The sequence below is a fragment of the Oncorhynchus gorbuscha genome, linkage group LG12 (assembly GCF_021184085.1).
Source record: "Oncorhynchus gorbuscha isolate QuinsamMale2020 ecotype Even-year linkage group LG12, OgorEven_v1.0, whole genome shotgun sequence".
In the NCBI taxonomy this organism is placed as follows: Eukaryota; Metazoa; Chordata; class Actinopteri; order Salmoniformes; family Salmonidae; genus Oncorhynchus; species Oncorhynchus gorbuscha.
In genome coordinates this window covers 69834529-69858317 of record NC_060184.1, presented here as the reverse complement: position 1 = coordinate 69858317, position 23789 = coordinate 69834529, and the positions used below count along the sequence as shown (strand labels likewise).

Below are 23789 nucleotides of genomic sequence, written 5' to 3'. Positions count from 1 at the left end.
GGCTGATGATCGTACACCTTCCACCTCCATGCTGAAAATAACTCCTCAATTGGGTTAAGGAATGGTGAATAAGGTGGGAGGAATTCTATGAGCATCCTCGGGTGGGTTACAAACCATTGCCTTATGATGTTTGATCGATAGAAATTCACATTATCACAAATGACCACATACATCATCATGGATGAGAGCCCTGTAGCGAGTCTCTAAAAAGTTGAGTAGATGCTGTGTGTTGTATGGCCCTATAAGGGGGATATGGGTAAGGACATCATGCTCCGAAATAGCAGCACACATGGTGATATTTCCTCCCCGATGGCCTGGCAAATCCACAGTAGCTCTGTGACCGATGCTATTCTGACCCCGCCTTCTGCATTTGGTCAGGTTGAAGCCAGCCTCATCCACGTATACAAAGTTGTGAGAGGGTTCACTTGATTCCAACTCCATTATACGCTATATCCCAGAACACACAGTTGAATTTGTTTTGGTAAGGAAGAGTGACATAAAATGTACATATATTGCATGTTCCTTCCACAGCCATGGAAATGTGTGCAGTTTATGCTTACTGTTACTATGTATCACTATAAAATGTTGCTGTAAAGTAGTTACATAGATATATGTTTTACCTGTACATACTGGTACCGTAGCTCCTTAACTCTGTCCTCATTCATGCTGTTCATTGGGGCTCCTAACCAGTGCTACCAATGAACAAAGTTCAAAGGGAAATTCAATACAATGATATACAGTAGTAGGCTAAACAATATGTTTGGTTTTATATATTTATATTTTTTACAATGATATACAGTAGTAGGCTAAACAATATGTTTGGTTTTATATATTTATATTTTTACAATGATATACAGTAGTAGGCTAAACAATATGTTTGGTTTTATATATTTATATTTTTTACAATGATATACAGTAGTAGGCTAAACAATATGTTTGGTTTTATATATTTATATTTTTTACAATGATATAAAGTAGTAGGCTAAACAATATGTTTGGTTTTATATATTTATATTTTTTACAATGATATACAGTAGTAGGCTAAACAATATGTTTGGTTTTATATATTTATATTTTTACAATGATATACAGTAGTAGGCTAAACAATATGTTTGGTTTTATATATTTATATTTTTTACAATGATATAAAGTAGTAGGCTAAACAATATGTTTGGTTTTATATATTTATATTTTTTCAGTGATATACAGTAGTAGGCTAAACAATATGTTTGGTTTTATATATTTATATTTTTTACAATGATATACAGTAGTAGGCTAAACAATATGTTTGGTTTTATATATTTATATTTTTTACAATGATATACAGTAGTAGGCTAAACAATATGTTTGGTTTTATATATTTATATTTTTACAATGATATACAGTAGTAGGCTAAACAATATGTTTGGTTTTATATATTTATATTTTTTACAATGATATACAGTAGTAGGCTAAACAATATGTTTGGTTTTATATATTTATATTTTTACAATGATATACAGTAGTAGGCTAAACAATATGTTTGGTTTTATATATTTATATTTTTTACAATGATATAAAGTAGTAGGCTAAACAATATGTTTGGTTTTATATATTTATATTTTTTACAATGATATACAGTAGTAGGCTAAACAATATGTTTGGTTTTATATATTTATAGTTTTTACAATGATATAAAGTAGTAGGCTAAACAATATGTTTGGTTTTATATATTTATATTTTTTACAATGATATAAAGTAGTAGGCTAAACAATATGTTTGGTTTTATATATTTATAGTTTTTACAATGATATACAGTAGTAGACTAAACAATATGTTTGGTTTTATATTTTCTCATCAGAGTTGAATCACAGCTGAGGCTTACTACTGGCATTCTTTATTTTCCTGAAATCTCACTAGGTGTGTAAAGGTTGTTAAGTTCACCTTGTCTACATTTAGATGTTTTCAAATGATGTAAATGTGTGTGGTATGTCTTTAGTTTAATGCTTGGATCTTAATGTACATTCATGTTATTTAAGACCCCTGATTCTCAAATGTCTCAATTGAATCTGTGTTGTAAAAACAAATCTCTGCCCCATCACATCACCTGTGATGCTATAATGATCTGTCAGACAAATTGTTTGGCACTGGTATGACCCTGTCATCTATTCCAGATCTTACACTAAAACAGGACCCAGCCCTTCCCTTAACCCTCTCTCTCGCAATTAAGTGTCATTCTCCAGTCGTGTAAAAAGGGAGAATGCATTAACTCTGACACTGTGGCTGAGAAATGTCATAGAGTGACGTGCTCTTAGTGAAGTAATTTATCATCTGACTGAATTCATGAAACTCTTTCATCCTGACTGTGGTTTGTATAGTGGACAGATGACTTACAGACACAGATAGGTGGGCCTTATGAGGTAGTTAGTAGCTCCAGTACCACGCCCTCCACCTACTCTAGGGAGTCCTCAGCCCCACAAAGATCCTCTCACGTCACTAGGGAATTAAAGATGCCTTATAAAGATTTTGTATAATTTCTGAGTGTAGTTTTGAAAGTAACCCTCAGGAGCCCAAACCGGTCCCCGAAAATGTTGCACAATTGTTCACATTGTCACCAATTTCTTGTAATATGTTCTGTGCTGGAAAAAAAGATAAATACAAATAAATAAATCAAATCCTGACATTCGTACACTATGTTACCAATTTGTAAGTGCTTAAGATCCTGTTCAATCTCTTTAGAAATGGAAAGGAGAACGATAGGAGCGACGCTGTCATACTGTACTGTGTAGTACAGTGGTTCCCAAACTAGGGATTGTGACCCCATGTGGGGTCGCCTGATATGAAAGTGGGGTCGCGGGAGAATTTCCCAAATCCTAAAGAAATAAATATACACTACCATTCAAAAGTTTGGGGTCACTTAGAAATCTCCTTGTTTTCCATGAAAACATAAATGAAATGAGTTACAAAATGAATTGGAAATTGACAAGGTTATAAATAGTGATTTTTTTATTGAAATAATAATTGCGTCCTTCAAACTTTGCTACCGTCAAAGAATCCTCCATTTGCAGCAATTACAGCCTTGCACACCTTTGGCATTCTAGTTGTCAATTTGTTGAGGTAATCTGAAGAGATTTCACCCCATGCATCCTGAAGCACCTCCCACAAGTTGGATTGGCTTGATTGGCACTTCTTAAGTACCATACGGTCAAGCTGCTCCCACAACAGCTCAATAGGGTTGAGATCCGGTGACTGTGCTGGCCACTCCATTATAGACAGAATACCAGCTGACTGCTTCTTCCCTAAATAGTTCTTACATAGTTTGGAGCTGTGCTTTGGGACATTGTCCTGTTGTAGGAGGAAATTGGCTCCAATTAAGCGCCATCCACAGGGTATGGCATGGCGTTGCAAAATGGAGTGATAGCCTTCCTTCTTCAAGATCCCTTTTACCCTGTACAAATCTCCAACTTTACCACCACCAAAGCAGCCCCAGACCATCACATTGCCTCCCCCAGACCATCACATTGCCTCCCCCAGACCATCACATTGCCTCCCCCAGACCATCACATTGCCTCCCACAGACCATCACATTGCCTCCCCCAGAACCTTCACATTGCCTCCCCAAGACCATCACATTGCCTCCCCCAGACCATCACATTGCCTCCCCAAGACCATCACATTGCCTCCCCCAGACCATCACATTGCCTCCCCCAGACCATCACATTGCCTCCCCCAGACCATGACATTGCCTCCCCCAGACCATCACATTGCCTCCCCCAGACCATCACATTGCTTCCCCCAGACCATCACATTGCCTCCCCCAGACCATCACATTGCCTCCCCCAGACCATCACATTGCCTCCCCCAGACCATCACATTGCCTCCCCCAGACCATCACATTGCCTCCCCCAGACCATCACATTGCCTCCCCCAGACCATCACATTGCCTCCATCATGCTTGACAGCATCTTTTCATTTTTTCTGCTTCCCATGAATGTTATTCTTTGTGATCCGAACACCTCAAACTTAGATTTGTCTGTCCGTAACTTTTTTCTTCCAATCTTCCTCTGTCTTGTGTCTGTGTTATTTTGCCCATCTTAATATTTTATTTTTATTGGCCAGTCTGAGATATGGCTTTTTATTTGCAACTCTGCCTAGAAGGCCAGCATCCCGGAGTCGTCTTTTGCAGGTACTATTTAATGAAGCTGCCAGCTGAGGACTTGTGAAGCGTTTGTTTCTCAAACTAGACATTCTAATGTACTTGTCCTCTTGCTCAGTTGTGCACCAGGGCCTCCCACTCCCCTTTCTATTCTGGTTAGAGCCAGTTCTGTAAAGGGAGTAGTACACAGCGTTGTACGAAATCTTCAGTTTCTTGGCATTTTCTCAAATGGAATAGCCTTCATTTCTCAGACAAGAAGAGTTAGACTGAAGAGTTTCAGAAGAAAGTCCTTTGTTTCTGGCCATTTTGAGCCTGTAATCGAACCCACGAATGCTGATGCTCCAGATACTCAACTAGTCTAAGGAAGGCCAGTTTTATTGCTTCTTTAATCAGAACAACATTTTTCAGCTGTGCTAACATAATTGCAAAAGGGTTTTCTAATGATCAGTTAGCCTTTTAAAATTATAAACTTGGATTAGCTAACACAACGTGCCATTGGAACACAGGAGTGATGGTTGCTGATAATGGGCCTCTGTACACCTATGTAGATATTCCATAAAAAAATAATCAATTTCCAGCTACAATAGTCATTTACAACATTAACAATGTCTACACTGTAATTCCCATGGTGAATGGCTAGGCCTGCTACGCTATGAAACAACACACTATTGCAGAGACTTTGATATTAACAGATGCAATTGATATGGTGAAAACAACATGTGAGGAGGCAGAGGCACAGAAACTCACATCAATATCTTTGTCAGATAAAGAATTTATACTCTGAACGATTAAAAAACTCCCCAACTGATGCTCTCCAATTGGACATAAGCTGTGAGGTCCGAGATGCCCATGAATTGACTTTTGTTCGCTATGCATGTCGGGGAATTCTATTCACAAGAACATGTATTTCTGTCTCACGATTCCCGAGCATGAAACGGCATAGGGGATGTTCAGTGTGCTGCGTGGCTATACTGATAAAAAAACAAATGCTATATGGAATCGAACTGTGGGTTCCAACTAATGCAGGACGACGGCAGGCCTCTGTTCTCTAGTTATAAATGTCTCTTCCTCTGCCAGATGGATGCATTGTATGATACACAAGAACAACTGGTGGCAAAAGAGTTGAGCATCTGTGGCATTGTGTTGTGTGACAAAACTGCACATTTTAGAGTGGCCTTTTATTGTCCCCAGCACAAGGTGCACCTGTGTAATGATCATGCTGTTTAATCAGCTTCTTGATATGCCACACCTGTCAAGTGGTTGGATTATCTTGGCAAAGGAGAAATGCTTACTAACAGGGATGTAAGTACGTTTGTGCACAACATTTTAGAGAAACAAGCTTTTTGTGAGTATGGAACATTTCTGGGATATTTTATTTCATCTTATGAAACATGGGACTAACACTTTACATGTTGTGTTTATATTTGTTTTCAGTATAGTAACTCCCTTGACTGTATAGTAGAAGCAGCATATAGAACATGTTACTTAACTTACCTGCTTCCCTCTGCTTCTTCAGGGATCAAGTCTTCAGGATAACTTACCTGCTTCCCTCTGCTTCTTCAGGGATCAAGTCTTCAGGATAACTTACATGCTTCCCTCTGCTTCTTCAGGGATCAAGTCTTCAGGATAACTTACCTGCTTCCCTCTGCTTCTTCAGTGATCAAGTCTTCAGGATAACTTACCTGCTTCCCTCTGCTTCTTCAGGGATCAAGTCTTCAGGATAACTTACCTGCTTCCCTCTGCTTCTTCAGTGATCAAGTCTTCAGGATAACTTACCTGCTTCCCTCTGCTTCTTCAGGGATCAAGTCTTCAGGATAACTCCCAGCAACAAAGAGGAGGTTCAGGTGCTGAAGAAACTCCTGGGAAACATCAAGGTAATGATGTCTTGTGTTCAATAGTCTCTCTCTCTCTCTCTCTCTCTCGCACACACACACACACACACACACACACACACACACACACACACACACACACACACACACACACACACACACACACACACACACACACACACACACACACACACACACACACACACACACACACACACACACACACACACACACACACACACACACACACACACACACACACAATTAATCCAGTCATCACCCCTGATGATTATGACAGACTGGTTGTTTAAAAAACCCTGACGTCGATGTCCTCGCCACGAGGGAGTCTGATTTACAGCATTAAAAAATAATTATAAAAATCTGTTCGTTTAAGCTAGAGATTTGGATTTTTGCATTGGATGCCTCTCTATCCAACGCATCCGCCTACGTCGCACTTCCGCATCTGCGGTGAACAGTGACAGAGCTAAAGCGGTGTTTGTCAGACCATGAGACATCCTGAAAATCAGTCTTCTCACAAAATTGTCTGTAGCGTTCGAATGGTTTGGTCTACAAACTACTATGACCCCTCTATGGAAAGATGAACACGATGGTGTCAGGAGACTCGTCTGAAGTTGGTACTTCTGTCTGTAGCGTCCAAACCGTTTGGGCCACACACTGATATGACCCCTCTGTGCAAAGGTGTGACTCTCATGTACATGTCAGTTGTTTTGCTCTTGTACACCCACCAGGCCTCACAAGACTCGTCTGAATGTCTCCCTGTACCAGTTGGAAAAATGTATGGAAATATACGGTGCCTTCAGAGAGTATTCAGACCCCTTGACTTTGTCCACATTTTGTTACGTTACAGCCTTATTCTGAATTTTTTTTTTTATTCAATCCTCAGCAATCTACACACAATACCCCATCATGTCAAAGCGAAGAAAAAAAATTGTAGTTGCAATTGTTTTTTTTTAAATACCTTATTTACGTAAGTATTCAGACCTTTTGCTATGAGACTCAAAATTGAGCTCAGGTGCATCCTGTTTCCATTGATCATTGTTGAGATGTTTCTACAACTTGATTAGAGTCCACCTGTGGTAAATTTAATTGATTGGACATTATTTGTAAAGGCACACACCTGTTTATATAAGGTCCCACAGTTGACAGTGCATGTCAGAGCGAAAACCAAGCCATGAGGTCAAAGGAATTGTACGTAGGGCTCCGGAACAGGATTGTGTCGAGGCACAGATCTGGAAAAGGGTACCAAAACATTTCTGCAGCATTGATGGTCGTCAAGAACACAGTGGCCTCCATCATTCTTATATGGAAGAAGTTGAGAACCACCAAGACTCTTCCTAGAGCTGGCCGTCCGACCAGCCTCAGCAATCTGGGGAGAAGGGTCTTGGTCAGGGAGGTGACCAAGAACCAGATGGTCACTCTGACAGAGCTCTAGAGTTCCTCTGTGGAGATGGGGAGAACCTTCCAGAAGAACAACCATTTCTGCAGCACTCCACCAACCAGGCCTTTATGGTAGAGTGGCCAGACGGAAACCACTCCTCAGTAAAAGGCACATGACAGCCTGCTTGGAGTTTGCCAAAAGGCACCCAAAGACTCTCAGACCATGATAAACAATATTCTCTGGACTGATGAAAACAAGATTGAACTCTTTGGCCTGAATGCCAAGCGTCACGTCTGGAGGAAACCTGGTTTCATCCCTATGGTGAAGCATGGTGGTGGCAGCAACATGCTGTGGGGATGTTTTTCAGCAGCAGGGACTGGGAGACTATTCAGGATTGAGGGAAAGATGAACGGAGCAAGGTACAGAGAGATCCTTGATGAGGTCCTGCTCCAGAGCGCTCAGGACCTCAGACTGGGGTGACGGTTCACCTTCCAACAGGACAACGACCCTAAGCACACAGCCAAGACAATGCAGGAGTGGCTTCGGGAACAAGTCTCTGAATGTCCTTGTGTGGCCCAGCCAGAGCCCGTACTAGAATCCGATCGAATATCTCTGGAGAGACCTGAAAATAGCTGTGCAGCAACCTTCCCCATCCAACCTAACAGAGCTTGAGAGGATCTGCAAAGAAGAATGGGAGAAACTCCCCAAATACAGGTGTACCAAGCTTGTGTGCGTCATACAGAGCGCTAAGAACCTTGTTGTGATCCTGGACAACACCCTGTCGTTCTCAACTAACATCAAGGTGGTGGCCCGTTCCTGTAGGTTCATGCTCTACAACATCCGCAGAGTACGACCCTGCCTCACACAGGAAGCGGCGCAGGTCCTAATCCAGGCACTTGTCATCTCCCGTCTGGATTACTGCAACTCGCTGTTGGCTGGGCTCCCTGCCTGTGCCATTAAACCCCTAGAACTCATCCAGAACGCAGCAGCCCGTCTGGTGTTCAACCTTCCCAAGTTCTCTCACGTCACCCCGCTCCTCCGCTCTCTCCACTGGCTTCCAGTTGAAGCTCGCATCCGCTACAAGACCATGGTGCTTGCCTACGGAGCTGTGAGGGGAACGGCACCTCAGTACCTCCAGGCTCTGATCAGGCCCTACACCCAAACAAGGGCACTGCGTTCATCCACCTCTGGCCTGCTCGCCTCCCTACCACTGAGGAAGTACAGTTCCCGCTCAGCCCAGTCAAAACTGTTCGCTGCTCTGGCCCCCCAATGGTGGAACAAACTCCCTCACGACGCCAGGACAGCAGAGTCAATCACTACCTTCCGGAGACACCTGAAACCCCACCTCTTTAAGGAATACCTAGGATAGGATAAAGTAATCCTTCTCACCCCCCTTAAAAGATTTAGATGCACTATTGTAAAGTGGCTGTTCCACTGGATGTCATAAGGTGAATGCACCAATTTGTAAGTCGCTCTGGATAAGAGCGTCTGCTAAATGACTTAAATGTAATGTAATGTAATGTAATACCCAATAATAGGAGGGACACTTCAGAACAATCTTCCTTTTTATATTTTTTGGGGCCTATCTGTGGTTCCATGTCGTGAATCTGTTATTCAATGTGTTTTGTATGGACTAATGGCAGTAAGGACTGTGGTTCCATGTAGTGAATCTGTTATTCAATGTGTTTTGTATGGACTAATGGCAGTAAGGACTGTGGTTCCATGTAGTGAATCTGTTATTCAATGTGTTTTGTATGGACTAATGGCAGTAAGGACTGTGGTTCCATGTAGTGAATCTGTTATTCAATGTGTTTTGTATGGACTAATGGCAGTAAGGACTGTGGTTCCATGTAGTGAATCTGTTATTCAATGTGTTTTGTATGGACTAATGGCAGTAAGGACTGTGGTTCCATGTAGTGAATCTGTTATTCAATGTGTTTTGTATGGACTAATGGCAGTAGGGACTGTGGTTCCATGTAGTGAATCTGTTATTCAATGTGTTTTGTATGGACTAATGGCAGTAAGGACTGTGGTTCCATGTAGTGAATCTGTTATTCAATGTGTTTTGTATGGACTAATGGCAGTAAGGACTGTGGTTCCATGTAGTGAATCTGTTATTCAATGTGTTTTGTATGGACTAATGGCAGTAAGGACTGTGGTTCCATGTAGTGAATCTGTTATTCAATGTGTTTTGTATGGACTAATGGCAGTAAGGACTGTGGTTCCATGTAGTGAATCTGTTATTCAATGCGTTTTGTATGGACTAATGGCAGTAAGGACTGTGGTTCCATGTAGTGAATCTGTTATTCAATGTGTTTTGTATGGACTAATGGCAGTAAGGACTGTGGTTCCATGTAGTGAATCTGTTATTCAATGTGTTTTGTATGGACTAATGGCAGTAAGGACTGTGGTTCCATGTAGTGAATCTGTTATTCAATGTGTTTTGTATGGACTAATGGCAGTAAGGACTGTGGTTCCATGTAGTGAATCTGTTATTCAATGTGTTTTGTATGGACTAATGGCAGTAAGGACTGTTGTTCCATGTAGTGAATCTGTTATTCAATGTGTTTTGTATGGACTAATGGCAGTAAGGACTGTTGTTCCATGTAGTGAATCTGTTATTCAATGTGTTTTGTATGGACTAATGGCAGTAAGGACTGTTGTTCCATGTAGTGAATCTGTTATTCAATGTGTTTTGTATGGACTAATGGCAGTAAGGACTGTTGTTCCATGTAGTGAATCTGTTATTCAATGTGTTTTGTATGGACTAATGGCAGTAAGGACTGTTGTTCCATGTAGTGAATCTGTTATTCAATGTGTTTTGTATGGACTAATGGCAGTAAGGACTGTTGTTCCATGTAGTGAATCTGTTATTCAATGCGTTTTGTATGGACTAATGGCAGTAAGGACAAATTCCTGTTCATTACAACAACAAAAAAATGTAATTGATACATCACGTGATCATAAAATGCAAAATCAAATAGCTAAATTATCCTTGGTATGACCTTCTTAAAACAATTCCATATAGCTTAGTAGAATGGTAAAATCGGCCACGATAAAACCATCAACATAGAACCATAGTAATCATACTGTAGTTAGTGTACATCCTTCTTCTGGCTAATTTTACAGAGAGGTAAATGAGGCAGTTCACGGTGCAGTCAGAAAGACATCTGGTTCATTGACCTTTGCAGTTGGAAAAACCTTCAGGCTCATCGGAGAAGGCGAGAAAGTGTCTGCTGTGGCCTGTGACATTCCCAATACCATTTGGGAACAATTACACAGCAATGCCAGGAACACCGGAGACCTTCCTACTCTTTCCTTCCCTTGAAGATAAACTCCCAGCAGTGGTACTGATGTTATTAGTGAAGTATGAAAATAGGCCTGGAACCTGCCTGGGTGGTCAAGGTTAATATATGAAAACTGAGTCGAATTGATAAATTCACGTTTTCCCGTGGATGCAGCCGTCCCGCTTTAGAATGTTTTGGGCAGTGGTGGGATATGTTGATCAGTGGTGGGATATGTTGATCAGTGGTGGGATATGTTGATCAGTGGTGGGATATGTTGATCAGTGGTGGGATATGTTGAGCAGTGGTGGGATATGTTGATCAGTGGTGGGATATGTTGATCAGTGGTGGGATATGTTGAGCAGTGTTGGGATATGTTGAGCAGTGTTTGTCAGTGGTGGGATATGTTGAGCAGTGTTTGTCAGTGGTGGGATATGTTGAGCAGTGGTGGGATATGTTGAGCAGTGGTGGGATATGTTGATCAGTGGTGGGATATGTTGATCAGTGGTGGGATATGTTGAGCAGTGGTGGGATATGTTGATCAGTGGTGGGATATGTTGATCAGTGGTGGGATATGTTGAGCAGTGGTGGGATATGTTGATCAGTGGTGGGATATGTTGATCAGTGGTGGGATATGTTGATCAGTGGTGGGATATGTTGATCAGTGGTGGGATATGTTGAGCAGTGGTGGGATATGTTGATCAGTGGTGGGATATGTTGATCAGTGGTGGGATATGTTGAGCAGTGGTGGGATATGTTGATCAGTGGTGGGATATGTTGATCAGTGGTGGGATATGTTGAGCAGTGGTGGGATATGTTGATCAGTGGTGGGATATGTTGATCAGTGGTGGGATATGTTGATCAGTGGTGGGATATGTTGATCAGTGTTTGTCAGTGGTGGGGTATGTTGAGCAGTGTTTGTCAGTGGTGGGGTATGTTGAGCAGTGTTTGTCAGTGGTGGGATATGTTGAGCAGTGTTTGTCAGTGGTGGGATATGTTGAGCAGTGGTGGGATATGTTGATCAGTGGTGGGATAGCTACAGATGTAGGATCTTAATTTGATCACCCTTTTTCAGGAGAAATGTCATGCAGGACATTTTTAACGTTTAGTGTATTTGAGGTTTTTAAATGATTTTGAATGTATCAACCTCTACAATAATGTCCATTAATTATAATCAACATTATAATTTACATTTCCTGTTGCTGCAGGATTAGAAGTGTAGCAAACTGGCTCAAATTAAGATCCTACATCTGTGTTAGGGTTCAGGTTTGGGCTGAACTGTCCTGACAACCAGAAATACTAGCTCAAAGAAACAAGGGACAGATAGGGGGAAAGGTCAACTGACCCATAAAAGCCATGATTTTTTTGTTCTGATGGCTAAATAACCAGATATTGTTTGGTGGACCCCCCATGTTTGTCTTGGTCTGGCCTGAGTCTGTGTCTAAGGAGGGACAGTGGGCCTGAAGACCTTGGAGATGGCGGCTACTGTTTGGACAGCTGCTGTTGAGACATGTTTCTCTTAGTTTATCCGCGTTGCGCCGCGACGTCCTCTGTGCCAAAGTCACACTCCTCACCTTCACAGAGAGACTGAAGCCAAACAGAGAGAGTAGGCCTTTGAGTGCCACAATATTTAATTGTTGATTCTCATAAATGGATGCCTGTCCACAAAAATACTGAATATGTTGTGCTGGAAATTGTGATATAAGTAAAGATGTTCCCATCCGTATTTTGAATTGTTGATACTGAGACTGTCAAATGCTACCTCTTATGATAGATCTGTCTAGTGTCAAATGATAGATTCGTCTAGCTTCTCCTGAATCATAAACACTCCAAATGAATTTCACCTTAGCTGCCTTTTGCAGGAACCAAACGTCTACAGTATGTCTCAGAACTGAACTGACGCCTGCAGCAGGCCCACTACCTTCCTTTACTCCTTGTCAGCATTGCCATAAACTATAACAAAACTACCTCAGTTTAAAGGTATCCTACAACCTCAAATAAAATCATGTAAATAATCAAGTGATAAAGGATCTAATCCACTGGGATTATATGTCCTAATAAAGCCAAGGAATGCATCTATAAGAGCCTTTACTGTAAACAATTATAGAAAACCATAACTTGGATCATAGGAGTGCTTCGTAGAGTGAACCATGTTATCTGGTAGTGATACACAAGTGATGCTTGGGCATGTGCTGTTTGATTTGTGAGACCAACAAAGAGATGTGGAAACATTTACAGTAACAATAGTGCTCTTGCTCATTTGGAAATGCAGCATATAAATTGCAACCTTATCCATTTATGTTGACTTGGAGTAGCAGAGAAAAGCTGAGGGACCCCATACCATTCTCATGTGGAACGGTTTTTTTTAACCCCTTGTAGCTTGCAGTTTATTTCAAAGCGGGTGCATGGCTTTCTGTTAACTATTAAATGAATGATCTCTTAATAGGCATTTGTGCCAGTCTGTATGATTCTACTCCCGTGCTGAAACGAGAGCCAGCTGGAGCTATGAAACGCTCAGTTCCCGTCAAAGTAAATCACTGAATCGCTGATTCATGCTCCCAAAAAGGTTTCTTTTAGAGCGTTGGTTGGTTATTATCTTTATGTTAAACCTTGGTTTTGGAAAGCATCAATGGCTAGTCCAGGGTCGACGTATCTGTGTTTATTTTGCTGCTAATAGCTGGCTAATGTGTAGGTTATACCAGCTCCAGCTAGCGGTGCTATCTCTTGGCAGGAACTGAAAGGAGAGGCTTTGCTGGCTGCTAACCTGGGGGTCAAACAGCAGGGTGTGGGATGTAGAAGGCAGAGGGATGGCTTGACTGGGCTGTTAATTGTGTGTGTGTGTGTGTGTGTGTGTGTGTGTGTGTGTGTGTGTGTGTGTGTGTGTGTGTGTGTGTGTGTGTGTGTGTGTGTGTGTGTGTGTGTGTGTGTGTGTGTGTGTGTGTGTGTGTGTGTGTGTGTGTGTGTGTGTGTCCCTTGACCTGCCCGTCAATCCGTAACCCATAGCATTGAACTACACTCCAGGTCATAGGGTGTCGTGGAGAACAGCCTTGAATGTTAAAGCTTTGCTATTGTCCATCTCCCCAGAAGCCCTGGGTTTGTTAGCAGGAGGAACTGTGGGTTCAGGGAGCAAGGTTGTTTGGGTGGTGCAGAAGTGTCTCACCATGTCACCATGTCTGTGTGTGTCCGTAGATCCCTATAACTAACTAACTCTATCTCTGTGTCTCGGTCTCTGTCTCTGTCTCTCTATCTCTCCCTCTCAGGTGGACCTATGGCAGCCCAACAGTGCCTCTCTGATCCGACACAATGCCACTGTGGACGTGCACGTGAGACGGAACGACACACGAGGGCTACGGACACGCCTCCAGAAAGAACACATAGATTTTAAGTAAGGGCTTAGAGACTATTCCATATTTCACCCTGAACAGTAAAGACAATGACCATAATAATACCAGAGCCATTCCTAGTCCGGTGCCTCCCCTGCCTCACCACTCCCCCTGTCGTTAACCCATCCACCCCCACAGGAAGAGGAACATCTGTTCGCCAAAAAGGGTGTCGCGAGGTGCCTTTTCAAAGCATACATGCACACACACACAAAACACACACACAAAACACGGACTACAACCCTATTTGCTTTCAAAAGCAGCCCTTTCATCTTTTCTCACCATCAATCATCACAATGATGGAGTTTATCAAAGAAGCCACAGCCAGAAATACTCCCATTGTCATCCATATCCTCAGGGAAGACTTTTTACTCCTCTCTCTCTCTCTCTCTCTCTGGCTCTCGCTCTCTCTTGCTCTTGCTCTCTCTGGCTCTCTCTCTCTGGCTCTCTCTCTGGCTCTCTCTCTGGCTCTCTCTCTGGCTCTCTCTCTGGCTCTCTCTCTGGCTCTCTCTCTGGCTCTCTCTCTCTTTCAATTCAATTCAAGGGGCTTTATTGGCATGGGAATCGTGTTAACATTGCCAAAGCACGTGAGGTACATAATATACAAAAGTGAAATAAACAATACAAATGAACAGTAAACATTACACATACAGAAGTTTCAAAACAATAAAGACATTACAAATGTTATGTATATATATATATATATATACAGTATTGTAACAATGTACAAATGCTTAAAGTACACAAAGGAAAATAAATAAGCATAGATATGGGTTGTATTTACAATGGTGTTTGTTCTTCACTGGTTGCCCTTTTCTTGTGACAACAGGTCACACATCTTGCTGCTGTGATGGCACACTGTGGAATTTCACCCAGTAGATATGAGAGTTTATCAAAATTGGATTTGTTTTCGAAATCTTTGTGGATCTGTGTAATCTGAGGGAAATATGTCTCTCTAATATGGTCATACATTGGGCAGGAGGTTAGGAAGTGCAGCTCAGTTTCCACCTCATTTTGTGGGCAGTGAGCACATAGCCTGTCTTCTCTTGAGAGCCATGTCTGCCTACGGCGGCCTTTCTCAATACAAAGGCTATGCTCACTGAGTCTGTACATAGTCAAAGCTTTCCTTAAGTTTGGGTCAGTCACAGTGGTCAGGTATTCTGCCACTGTGTACTCTCTGTTTAGGGCCAAATAGCAGTTTCCTCTGGTTTTTTGTGAATTCTTTCCATTGTGTCAAGTAATTATCTTTTTGTTTTCTCATGATTTGGTTGGGTCTAATTGTGCTGCTGTCCTAGGGCTCTGTGGGGTGTGTTTGTTTTTGTGAACAAAGCCCCAGGACCAGCTTGTTTATGGGACTCTTCTCCAGGTTCATCTCTCTGTAGGTGATGGCTTTGTTATGGAAGGTTTGGGATTCGCTTTCTTTTAGGTGGTTGTAGAATTTAACGTCTCTTTTCTGGGTTTTGATAATTAGTGGGTATCGGCCTAATTCTACCCTGCATATATTATTTGGTGTTCTACGTTGTACACGGAGGATATTTTTGCAGAAGTCTGCATGCAGAGTCTCAATTTGGTGTTTGTCCCATTATGTGAGGTCTTGGTTGGTGAGCGGACCCCAGACCTCACAACCATAAAGGGCAATGGGCTTTATGACTGATTCAAGTATTTTTAGCCAGATCCTAATTGGTATGTTGAATTTTATGTTCCTTTTGATGGCATAGAATGCCCTTCTTGCCTTGTCTCTCAGATCATTCACAGCTTTGTGGAAGTTACCTGTGGCGCTGATGTTTAGGCCAAGGTATATATAGTTTTTTGTGTGCTCTAGGGCAACGGTGTCTAGATATAATTTGTATTAGTGGTCCTGGCGATTTACTGTCAGGGCCCAGGTCTGACCGAATCTGTGCAGAAGATCTAGGTGCTGCTGTAGGCCTTCCTTGGTTGGTGACAGAAGCACCAGATCATCAGAAAACAGTAGACATTTGACTTCAGATTCTAGTAGGGTGAGGCCGGGGGCTGCAGACGTTTCCAGTGCCCGTGCAAATTCGTTGATATATATGTTGAAGAGGGTGGGGCTTAAGCTGGTATCCCTGTCTCACCCCACGGCCCGTGTGAAGAAATTGGTTTTTGCCCTTGTTAACCACACACTTGTTATTTGTGTACATGGTTTTTATAATGTAGTATGTTTTACCCCCAACACCACTTTCCATCAATTTGTATAGCAGACCCTCATGCCAAATTGAGTCAAAGGCTTTTTTGAAATCAACAAAGCATGAGAAGACTTTGCCTTTGTTTTGGTTGGTTTGGTTGTCAATTAGTGTGTGCAGGGCGAATACATGGTCTGTTGTACGGAAATTTGGTAAAAAGCCAATTTGACATTTGCTCAGTACATTGTTTTCATTGAGGAAATGTACGAGTCTGCTGTTAATGTTCTTGGTTCCAAATATTGGGGAAGATGCTAGAGCTAAGGATGATGTTAAAGAGTTTTAGTATAGCCAATTGAATTTTTTTGTCTGTATATTTGATAATTTCATTGAGGATACCATCAACACCACAGGCCTTTTTGGGTTGGAGGGTTTTTATTTTGTCCTGTAGCTCATTCCAGGTAATTGGAGAATCCAGTGGGTTCTGGTAGTCTTTAATAGTTTATTCTAAGATTTGTATTTGATCATGTATGTGTTTTTGCTGTTTGTTCTTTGTTATTGAGCCAAAAAGATTGGATAAGTGGTTTACCCATACATCTCCATTTTGGATAGATAATTCTTTGTGTTGTTGTTTGTTTAGTGTTTTCCAATTTTCCCAGAAGTGGTTAGAGTCTATGGATTCTTCAATTACATTGAGCTGATTTCTGACGTGCTGTTCCTTCTTTTTCCGTAGTGTATTTCTGTATTGTTTTAGTGATTCACCATAGTGAAGGCGTAGACTCTATGTCTCTGTTTTTGGTTGGACAGGTTTCTCAATTTCTTTCTTAGATTTTTGCATTCTTCATCAAACCATATGTCATTGTTGTTAATTTCTTTCGGTTTTCTATTTGAGATTTTTTAATTTGATAGGGAAGCTGAGAGGTCAAATATACTGTTAAGATGTTCTACTGCCAAGTTTACACCTTCACTATTACAGTGGAACGTTTTACCCAGGAAATTGTCTAAAAGGGATTGAATTTGTTGCTGCCTAATTGTTTTTTGGTAGGTTTCCAAACTGCATTCCTTCCATCTATAGCATTTCTTAATGTTACTCAGTTCCTTTGGCTTTGATGCCTCCTGATTGAGTATTGCTCTGTTCAAGTAGACTGTGATTTTGCTGTGGTCTGACAGGGGCTGACTGTGAACACTCTGAGAAACACTCTGAGAGACTCTGGGTTGAGGTCAGTGATAAAGTAGTCTACAGTACTACTGTCAAGAGATGAGCTATAGGTGTACCTACCATAGGAGTCCCCTCAAAGCCTACCATTGACTATGTACATACCCAGCATACCCTTTCTCTGGCTCTCTCTCTCTCTGGATCTCTCTCTGGCTCTCTCTCTCTGGCTCTCTCTCTCTCTGGCTCTCTCTCTCTCTGGCTCTCTCTCTCTCTCTCTGGATCTCTCTCTGGCTCTCTCTCTGGCTCTCTCCTCTCTTTCTCTCTCTCTCTCTGGCTCTCTCTCTCTCTCTCTGGATCTCTCTCTGGCTCTTTCTCTCTGGCTCTCTCCTCTCTTTCTCTCTCTTTCTCTCTCTCTCTCTCTCTCTCTTGCTCTCTCTTGTTCTCTCTTTCTCTCTCCTCTTTCTCTCTCTATCTCTCTCCTCTTTCTCTCTCCTCTTTCTCTCTCTCTCTTGCTCCTTCTCTTGCTCTCTCTTTCTCTTGCTCGCTCCTCTTTCTCTCGCTCTCTCTCTCTTGCTCGCTCTCTCGCTCTCTTACTCGTTCTCTTTCTTTCTTGCTCGTTCTCTCTCTTGCTCGCTCTCTCTCGTTCTCTCTTGCTCTCTCTCTCGCTCACTCTCTCACGCTCTCTCATCTCTCCTTGCTTTGACTATTCATAGATGTATATTTTCTCAGTATGGGCCGGGGAGCCATAGAGATCTGAGGCTGGTGGGGTGATGGGTTTCAGTATTTACAGTCTGAGAGCGTTTGGGGGATCATTTGTATTAGATGAAAAAAGCTATGGGTGATGGGTTCACAGGGGACTAAAATCCCGCATCTTAGCTGGGAAATACAATTGTATATAGTTATTCATAAAATGTCATGCATTCAAACACTTTGATTTATGTCCACATTTTTCTGTTTTGTCATCCTGTGGTCAATGTTAGCTGAGCTAGACTATGACAAAACTACTCTCATCTCATTTGTGAAAAGGAAAGTTTTCTCAAAGAATGTCAATGACAGATGTGGCCTTTCCTGATGTTATGAGAATAGTTTTGACCAAATAAGTGTCTCTCCACACTAGGACACGCTGTCTCTCCACGCTAGGACACGCTGTCTGTCCAAGCTAGGACACACTGTCTTTCCACGCTAGGACACGCTGTCTCTCCACACTAGGACACGCTGTCTCTCCACACTAGGACACGCTGTCTGTCTAAGCTAGAATACGGTGTCTCTCCACGCTAGGACACGGTGTCTCTCCACGCTAGGACGCGCTGTCTCTCCACGCAAGGACGCGCTGTCTCTCCACGCTAGGACACGCTGTCTCTCCACGCTAGGACATGATGTCTCTCCACGCTAGGACACGCTGTCTCTCCACGCTAGGACACACTGTCTGTCCAAGCTAGGACACACTGTCTTTCCACGCTAGGACACGCTGTCTCTCCACGATAGGACACGCTGTCTGTCTAAGCTAGGACACGGTGTCTCTCCACGCTAGGACACGGTGTCTCTCCACGCTAGGACACACTGTCTCTCCACGCTAGGACACACTGTTTCTCCACGCTAGGACACGCTGTCTCTCCAAGCTAGGACACGGTGTCTCTCCACGCTAGGACACACTGTCTCTCCACGCTAGGACACACTGTTTCTCCACGCTAGGACACGCTGTCTCTCCACGCTAGGACACGGTGTCTCTCCACGCTAGGACACACTGTCTCTCCACGCTAGGACACGCTGTCTGTCCAAGCTAGGACACGCTGTCTGTCCAAGCTAGGACACGGTGTCTCTCCACGCTAGGACATGGTGTCTCTCCAAGCTAGGACACGGTGTCTCTCCACGCTAGGACACGGTGTCTCTCCACGCTAGGACACACTGTCTCTCCACGCTAGGACACACTGTCTCTCCACGCTAGGACACGCTGTCTCTCCACGCTCGGACACGCTGTCTGTCCAAGCTAGGACACGGTGTCTCTCCACGCTAGGACACGGTGTCTCTCCACGCTAGGACACACTGTCTCTCCACGCTAGGACACGCTGTCTTTCCACGCTAGCACACGCTGTCTGTCCAAGCTAGGATGCGCTGTCTCTCCACACAAGGACGCGCTGTCTCTCCACACAAGGACGAGCTGTCTCTCCACACAAGGACGAGCTGTCTCTCCACACAAGGACAAAGTCACTGGTCTCTCAGCTTAGTTTTCTTACTTGAATAAACAAAGTTATGATAAGAGGAAGATCATCAAGACATAAATGTATTTTTTTTTAAACATGACCCTAAAACACACTGACGCTCCTCTCGCCACAGGGTGTACATATCTAACCTTCAGAAGGAAATTGAAAAGCAGACGGGACATCGTTCTTCCCGCAAGAGGAGGTCTGAATCCCAATATGACTATGAGGTGTACCACTCTCTGGAGGAGGTAGGTGGGAGACACACACACATATACACACACACACACACACTTTTCACCCCAAACCCACAGCTCTTTGTTGTTTATTTCTCCAGAGAAACCTGGAGTCTATGAGATGTTTGCATTTGCATCCAGCTTCCTGAATGTTGAATCTATGATCCCCATTGTCACGGCCCGAATGCATTCCACTGTGAGATAGGGGGAACCAGGGAGCCTTTCCAACTGCCTTCACCAACCCATCATTACACGGCGTTGAACCCATCCTCACACACACATACACACTCACAGGGCTGAGACGCACACACACACACACACATCACTGATCTACGATTTACACTGCTCATACATTTATACAGAAGGCAGACCGTATCAGTTGGTTTCAGTATTCAAATCAAATCAAATGTATTTATATAGCCCTTCGTACATCAGCTGATATATCAATGTTATGTACAGAAACCCAGCCTAAAACCCCAAACAGCAAGCAATGCAGGTGTAGAAGCACGGTGGCTAGGAAAAACTCCCTAGAAAGGCCAAAACCTAGGAAGAAACCTAGAGAGGAACCAGGCTATGAGGGGTGGCCAGTCCTCTTCTGGCTGTGCCGGGTGGAGATTATAACATTTACATTTAACATTTACATTTAAGTCATTTAGCAGACGCTCTTATCCAGAGCGACTTACAAATTGGTGCATTCACCTTATGACATCCAGTGGGACAGTCACTTAACAATAGTGCATCTAAAACTTAGGGGGGGGGTGGGGTGAGAGGGATTACTTAACCTATCCTAGGTATTCCTTAAAGAGGTGGGGTTTCAGGTGTCTCCGGAAGGTGGTGATTGACTCCGCTGTCCTGGCGTCGTGAGGGAGTTTGTTCCACCATTGGGGGGGCCAGGGCAGCGAACAGTTTTGACTGGGCTGAGCGGGAGCTGTACTTCCTCAGTGGTAGGGAGGCGAGCAGGCCAGAGGTGGATGAACGCAGTGCCCTTGTTTGGGTGTAGGGCCTGATCAGAGCCTGGAGGTACTGAGGTGCCGTTCCCCTCACAGCTCCGTAGGCAAGCACCATGGTCTTGTAGCGGATGCGAGCTTCAACTGGAAGCCAGTGGAGAGAACGGAGGAGCGGGGTGACGTGAGAGAACTTGGGGAGGTTGAACACCAGACGGGCTGCGGCGTTCTGGATGAGTTGAAGGGGTTTAATGGCACAGGCAGGGAGCCCAGCCAACAGCGAGTTGCAGTAATCCAGACGGGAGATGACAAGTGCCTGGATTAGGACCTGCGCCGCTTCCTGTGTGAGGCAGGGTCGTACTCTGCGGATGTTGTAGAGCATGAACCTACAGGAACGGGCCACCGCCTTGATGTTAGTTGAGAACGACAGGGTGTTGTCCAGGATCACGCCAAGGTTCTTGGCGCTCTGGGAGGAGGACACAATGGAGTTGTCAACCGTGATGGCAAGATCATGGAACGGGCAGTCCTTCCCCGGGAGGAAGAGCAGCTCCGTCTTGCTGAGGTTCAGCTTGAGGTGGTGATCCGTCATCCACACTGATATGTCTGCCAGACATGCAGAGATGCGATTCGCCACCTGGTCATCAGAAGGGGGAAAGGAGAAGATTAATTGTGTGTCGTCTGCATAGCAATGATAAGAGAGACCATGTGAGGTTATGACAGAGCCAAGTGACTTGGTGTATAGCGAGAATAGGAGAGGGCCAAGAACAGAGCCCTGGGGGACACCAGTGGTGAGAGCGCGTGGTGAGGAGACAGATTCTCGCCACGCCACCTGGTAGGAGCGACCTGTCAGGTAGGACGCAATCCAAGCGTGGGCCGCGCCGGAGATGCCCAACTCGGAGAGGGTGGAGAGGAGGATCTGATGGTTCACAGTATCGAAGGCAGCCGATAGATCTAGAAGGATGAGAGCAGAGGAGAGAGAGTTAGCTTTAGCAGTGCGGAGCGCCTCCGTGATACAGAGGAGAGCAGTCTCAGTTGAATGACTAGTCTTGAAACCTGACTGATTTGGATCAAGAAGGTCATTCAGAGAGAGATAGCGGGAGAGCTGGCCAAGGACGGCACGTTCAAGAGTTTTGGAGAGAAAAGAAAGAAGGGATACTGGTCTGTAATTGTTGACATCGGAGGGATCGAGTGTAGGTTTTTTCAGAAGGGGTGCAACTCTCGCTCTCTTGAAGACGGAAGGGACGTAGCCAACGGTCAGGGATGAGTTGATGAGCGAGGTGAGGTAAGGGAGAAGGTCTCCGGAAATGGTCTGGAGAAGAGAGGAGGGGATAGGGTCAAGCGGGCAGGTTGTTGGGCGGCCGGCCGTCACAAGACGCGAGATTTCATCTGGAGAGAGAGGGAGAAAGAGGTCAGAGCACAGGGTAGGGCAGTGTGAGCAGAACCAGCGGTGTCGTTTGACTTAGCAAACGAGGATCGGATGTCGTCGACCTTCTTTTCAAAATGGTTGACGAAGTCATCTGCAGAGAGGGAGGAGGGGGGAGGGGGCGGAGGATTCAGGAGGGAGGAGAAGGTGGCAAAGAGCTTCCTAGGGTTAGAGGCAGATGCTTGGAATTTAGCGTGGTAGAAAGTGGTTTTAGCAGCAGAGACAGAGGAGGAAAATGTAGAGAGGAGGGAGTGAAAGGATGCCAGGTCCGCAGGGAGGCGAGTTTTCCTCCATTTCCGCTCGGCTGCCCGGAGCCCTGTTCTGTGAGCTCGCAATGAGTCATCGAGCCACGGAGCGGGAGGGGAGGACCGAGCCGGCCTGGAGGATAGGGGACATAGAGAGTCAAGGGATGCAGAGAGGGAGGAGAGGAGGGTTGAGGAGGCAGAATCAGGAGATAGGTGGGAGAAGGTTTGAGCGGAGGGAAGAGATGATAGGATGGAAGAGGAGAGAGTAGCGGGGGAGAGAGAGCGAAGGTTGGGACGGCGCGATACCATCCGAGTAGGGGCAGTGTGGGAGGTGTTGGATGAGAGCGAGAGGGAAAAGGATACAAGGCAGTGGTCGGAGACTTGGAGGGGAGTTGCAATGAGGTTAGTGGAAGAACAGCATCTAGTAAAGATGAGGTCGAGCGTATTGCCTGCCTTGTGAGTAGGGGGGAAGGTGAGAGGGTGAGGTCAAAAGAGGAGAGGAGTGGAAAGAAGGAGGCAGAGAGGAAAGAGTCAAAGGTAGACGTGGGGAGGTTAAAGTCGCCCAGAACTGTGAGAGGTGAGCCGTCCTCAGGAAAGGAGCTTATCAAGGCATCAAGCTCATTGATGAACTCTCCGAGGGAACCTGGAGGGCGATAAATGATAAGGATGTTAAGCTTGAAAGGGCTAGTAACTGTGACAGCATGGAATTCAAAGGAGGCGATAGACAGATGGGTAAGGGGAGAAAGAGAGAATGACCACTTGGGAGAGATGAGGATCCCGGTGCCACCACCCCGCTGACCAGACGCTCTCGGGGTGTGCGAGAACACGTGGGCGGACGAAGAGAGAGCAGTAGGAGTAGCAGTGTTGTCTGTGGTGATCCATGTTTCCGTCAGTGCCAAGAGGGAGGCATAGGCTGAGATGAACTCTGCCTTGTTGACCGCAGATTGGCAGTTCCAGAGGCTACCGGAGACCTGGAACTCCACGTGGGTCGTGCGCGCTGGGACCACCAGAGTAGGGTGGCCGCGGCCACGCGGTGAGGAGCGTTTGTATGGTCTGTGCAGAGAGGAGAGAACAGGGATAAACAGACACATAGTTGACAGGCTACAGAAGAGGCTACGCTAATGCAAAGGAGATTGGAATGACAAGTGGACTACACGTCTCGAATGTTCAGAAAGTTAAGCTACGTAGCAAGAATCTTATTGACTAAAATGATTAAAATGATACAGTACTGCTGAAGTAGGCCAGCTGGCAGTGGGTGCGTTGTTGACACTACACTAATCAAGTCGTTCCGTTGAGTGTAATAGTTTCTGCAGTGTTGCTATTCGGGGCTAGCAGGCTAGCTAGCAGTGTTGTTTACGTTACGTTGCGTTAAAAGAACGACAATAGATGGCTAGCGAACCTAGAAAATCGCTCTAGACT

At 44.3% G+C, this 23789-nt stretch overlaps 1 protein-coding gene across 1 annotated transcript in view; it reads left to right on the top strand.

Annotated features, from left to right (window-relative positions):
- Window positions 1-23789, top strand: part of LOC123991333 (carboxypeptidase A6-like) — a 57190-nt gene that overhangs the window by 19764 nt on the left and 13637 nt on the right. Inside the window, exons 2-4 of the mRNA XM_046292824.1 lie at window positions 5934-6009; window positions 13911-14035; window positions 19659-19773. Of these exons, the coding sequence (XP_046148780.1) occupies window positions 5934-6009; window positions 13911-14035; window positions 19659-19773 (316 nt within the window). The remainder of the gene's footprint in view (window positions 1-5933; window positions 6010-13910; window positions 14036-19658; window positions 19774-23789) is intronic.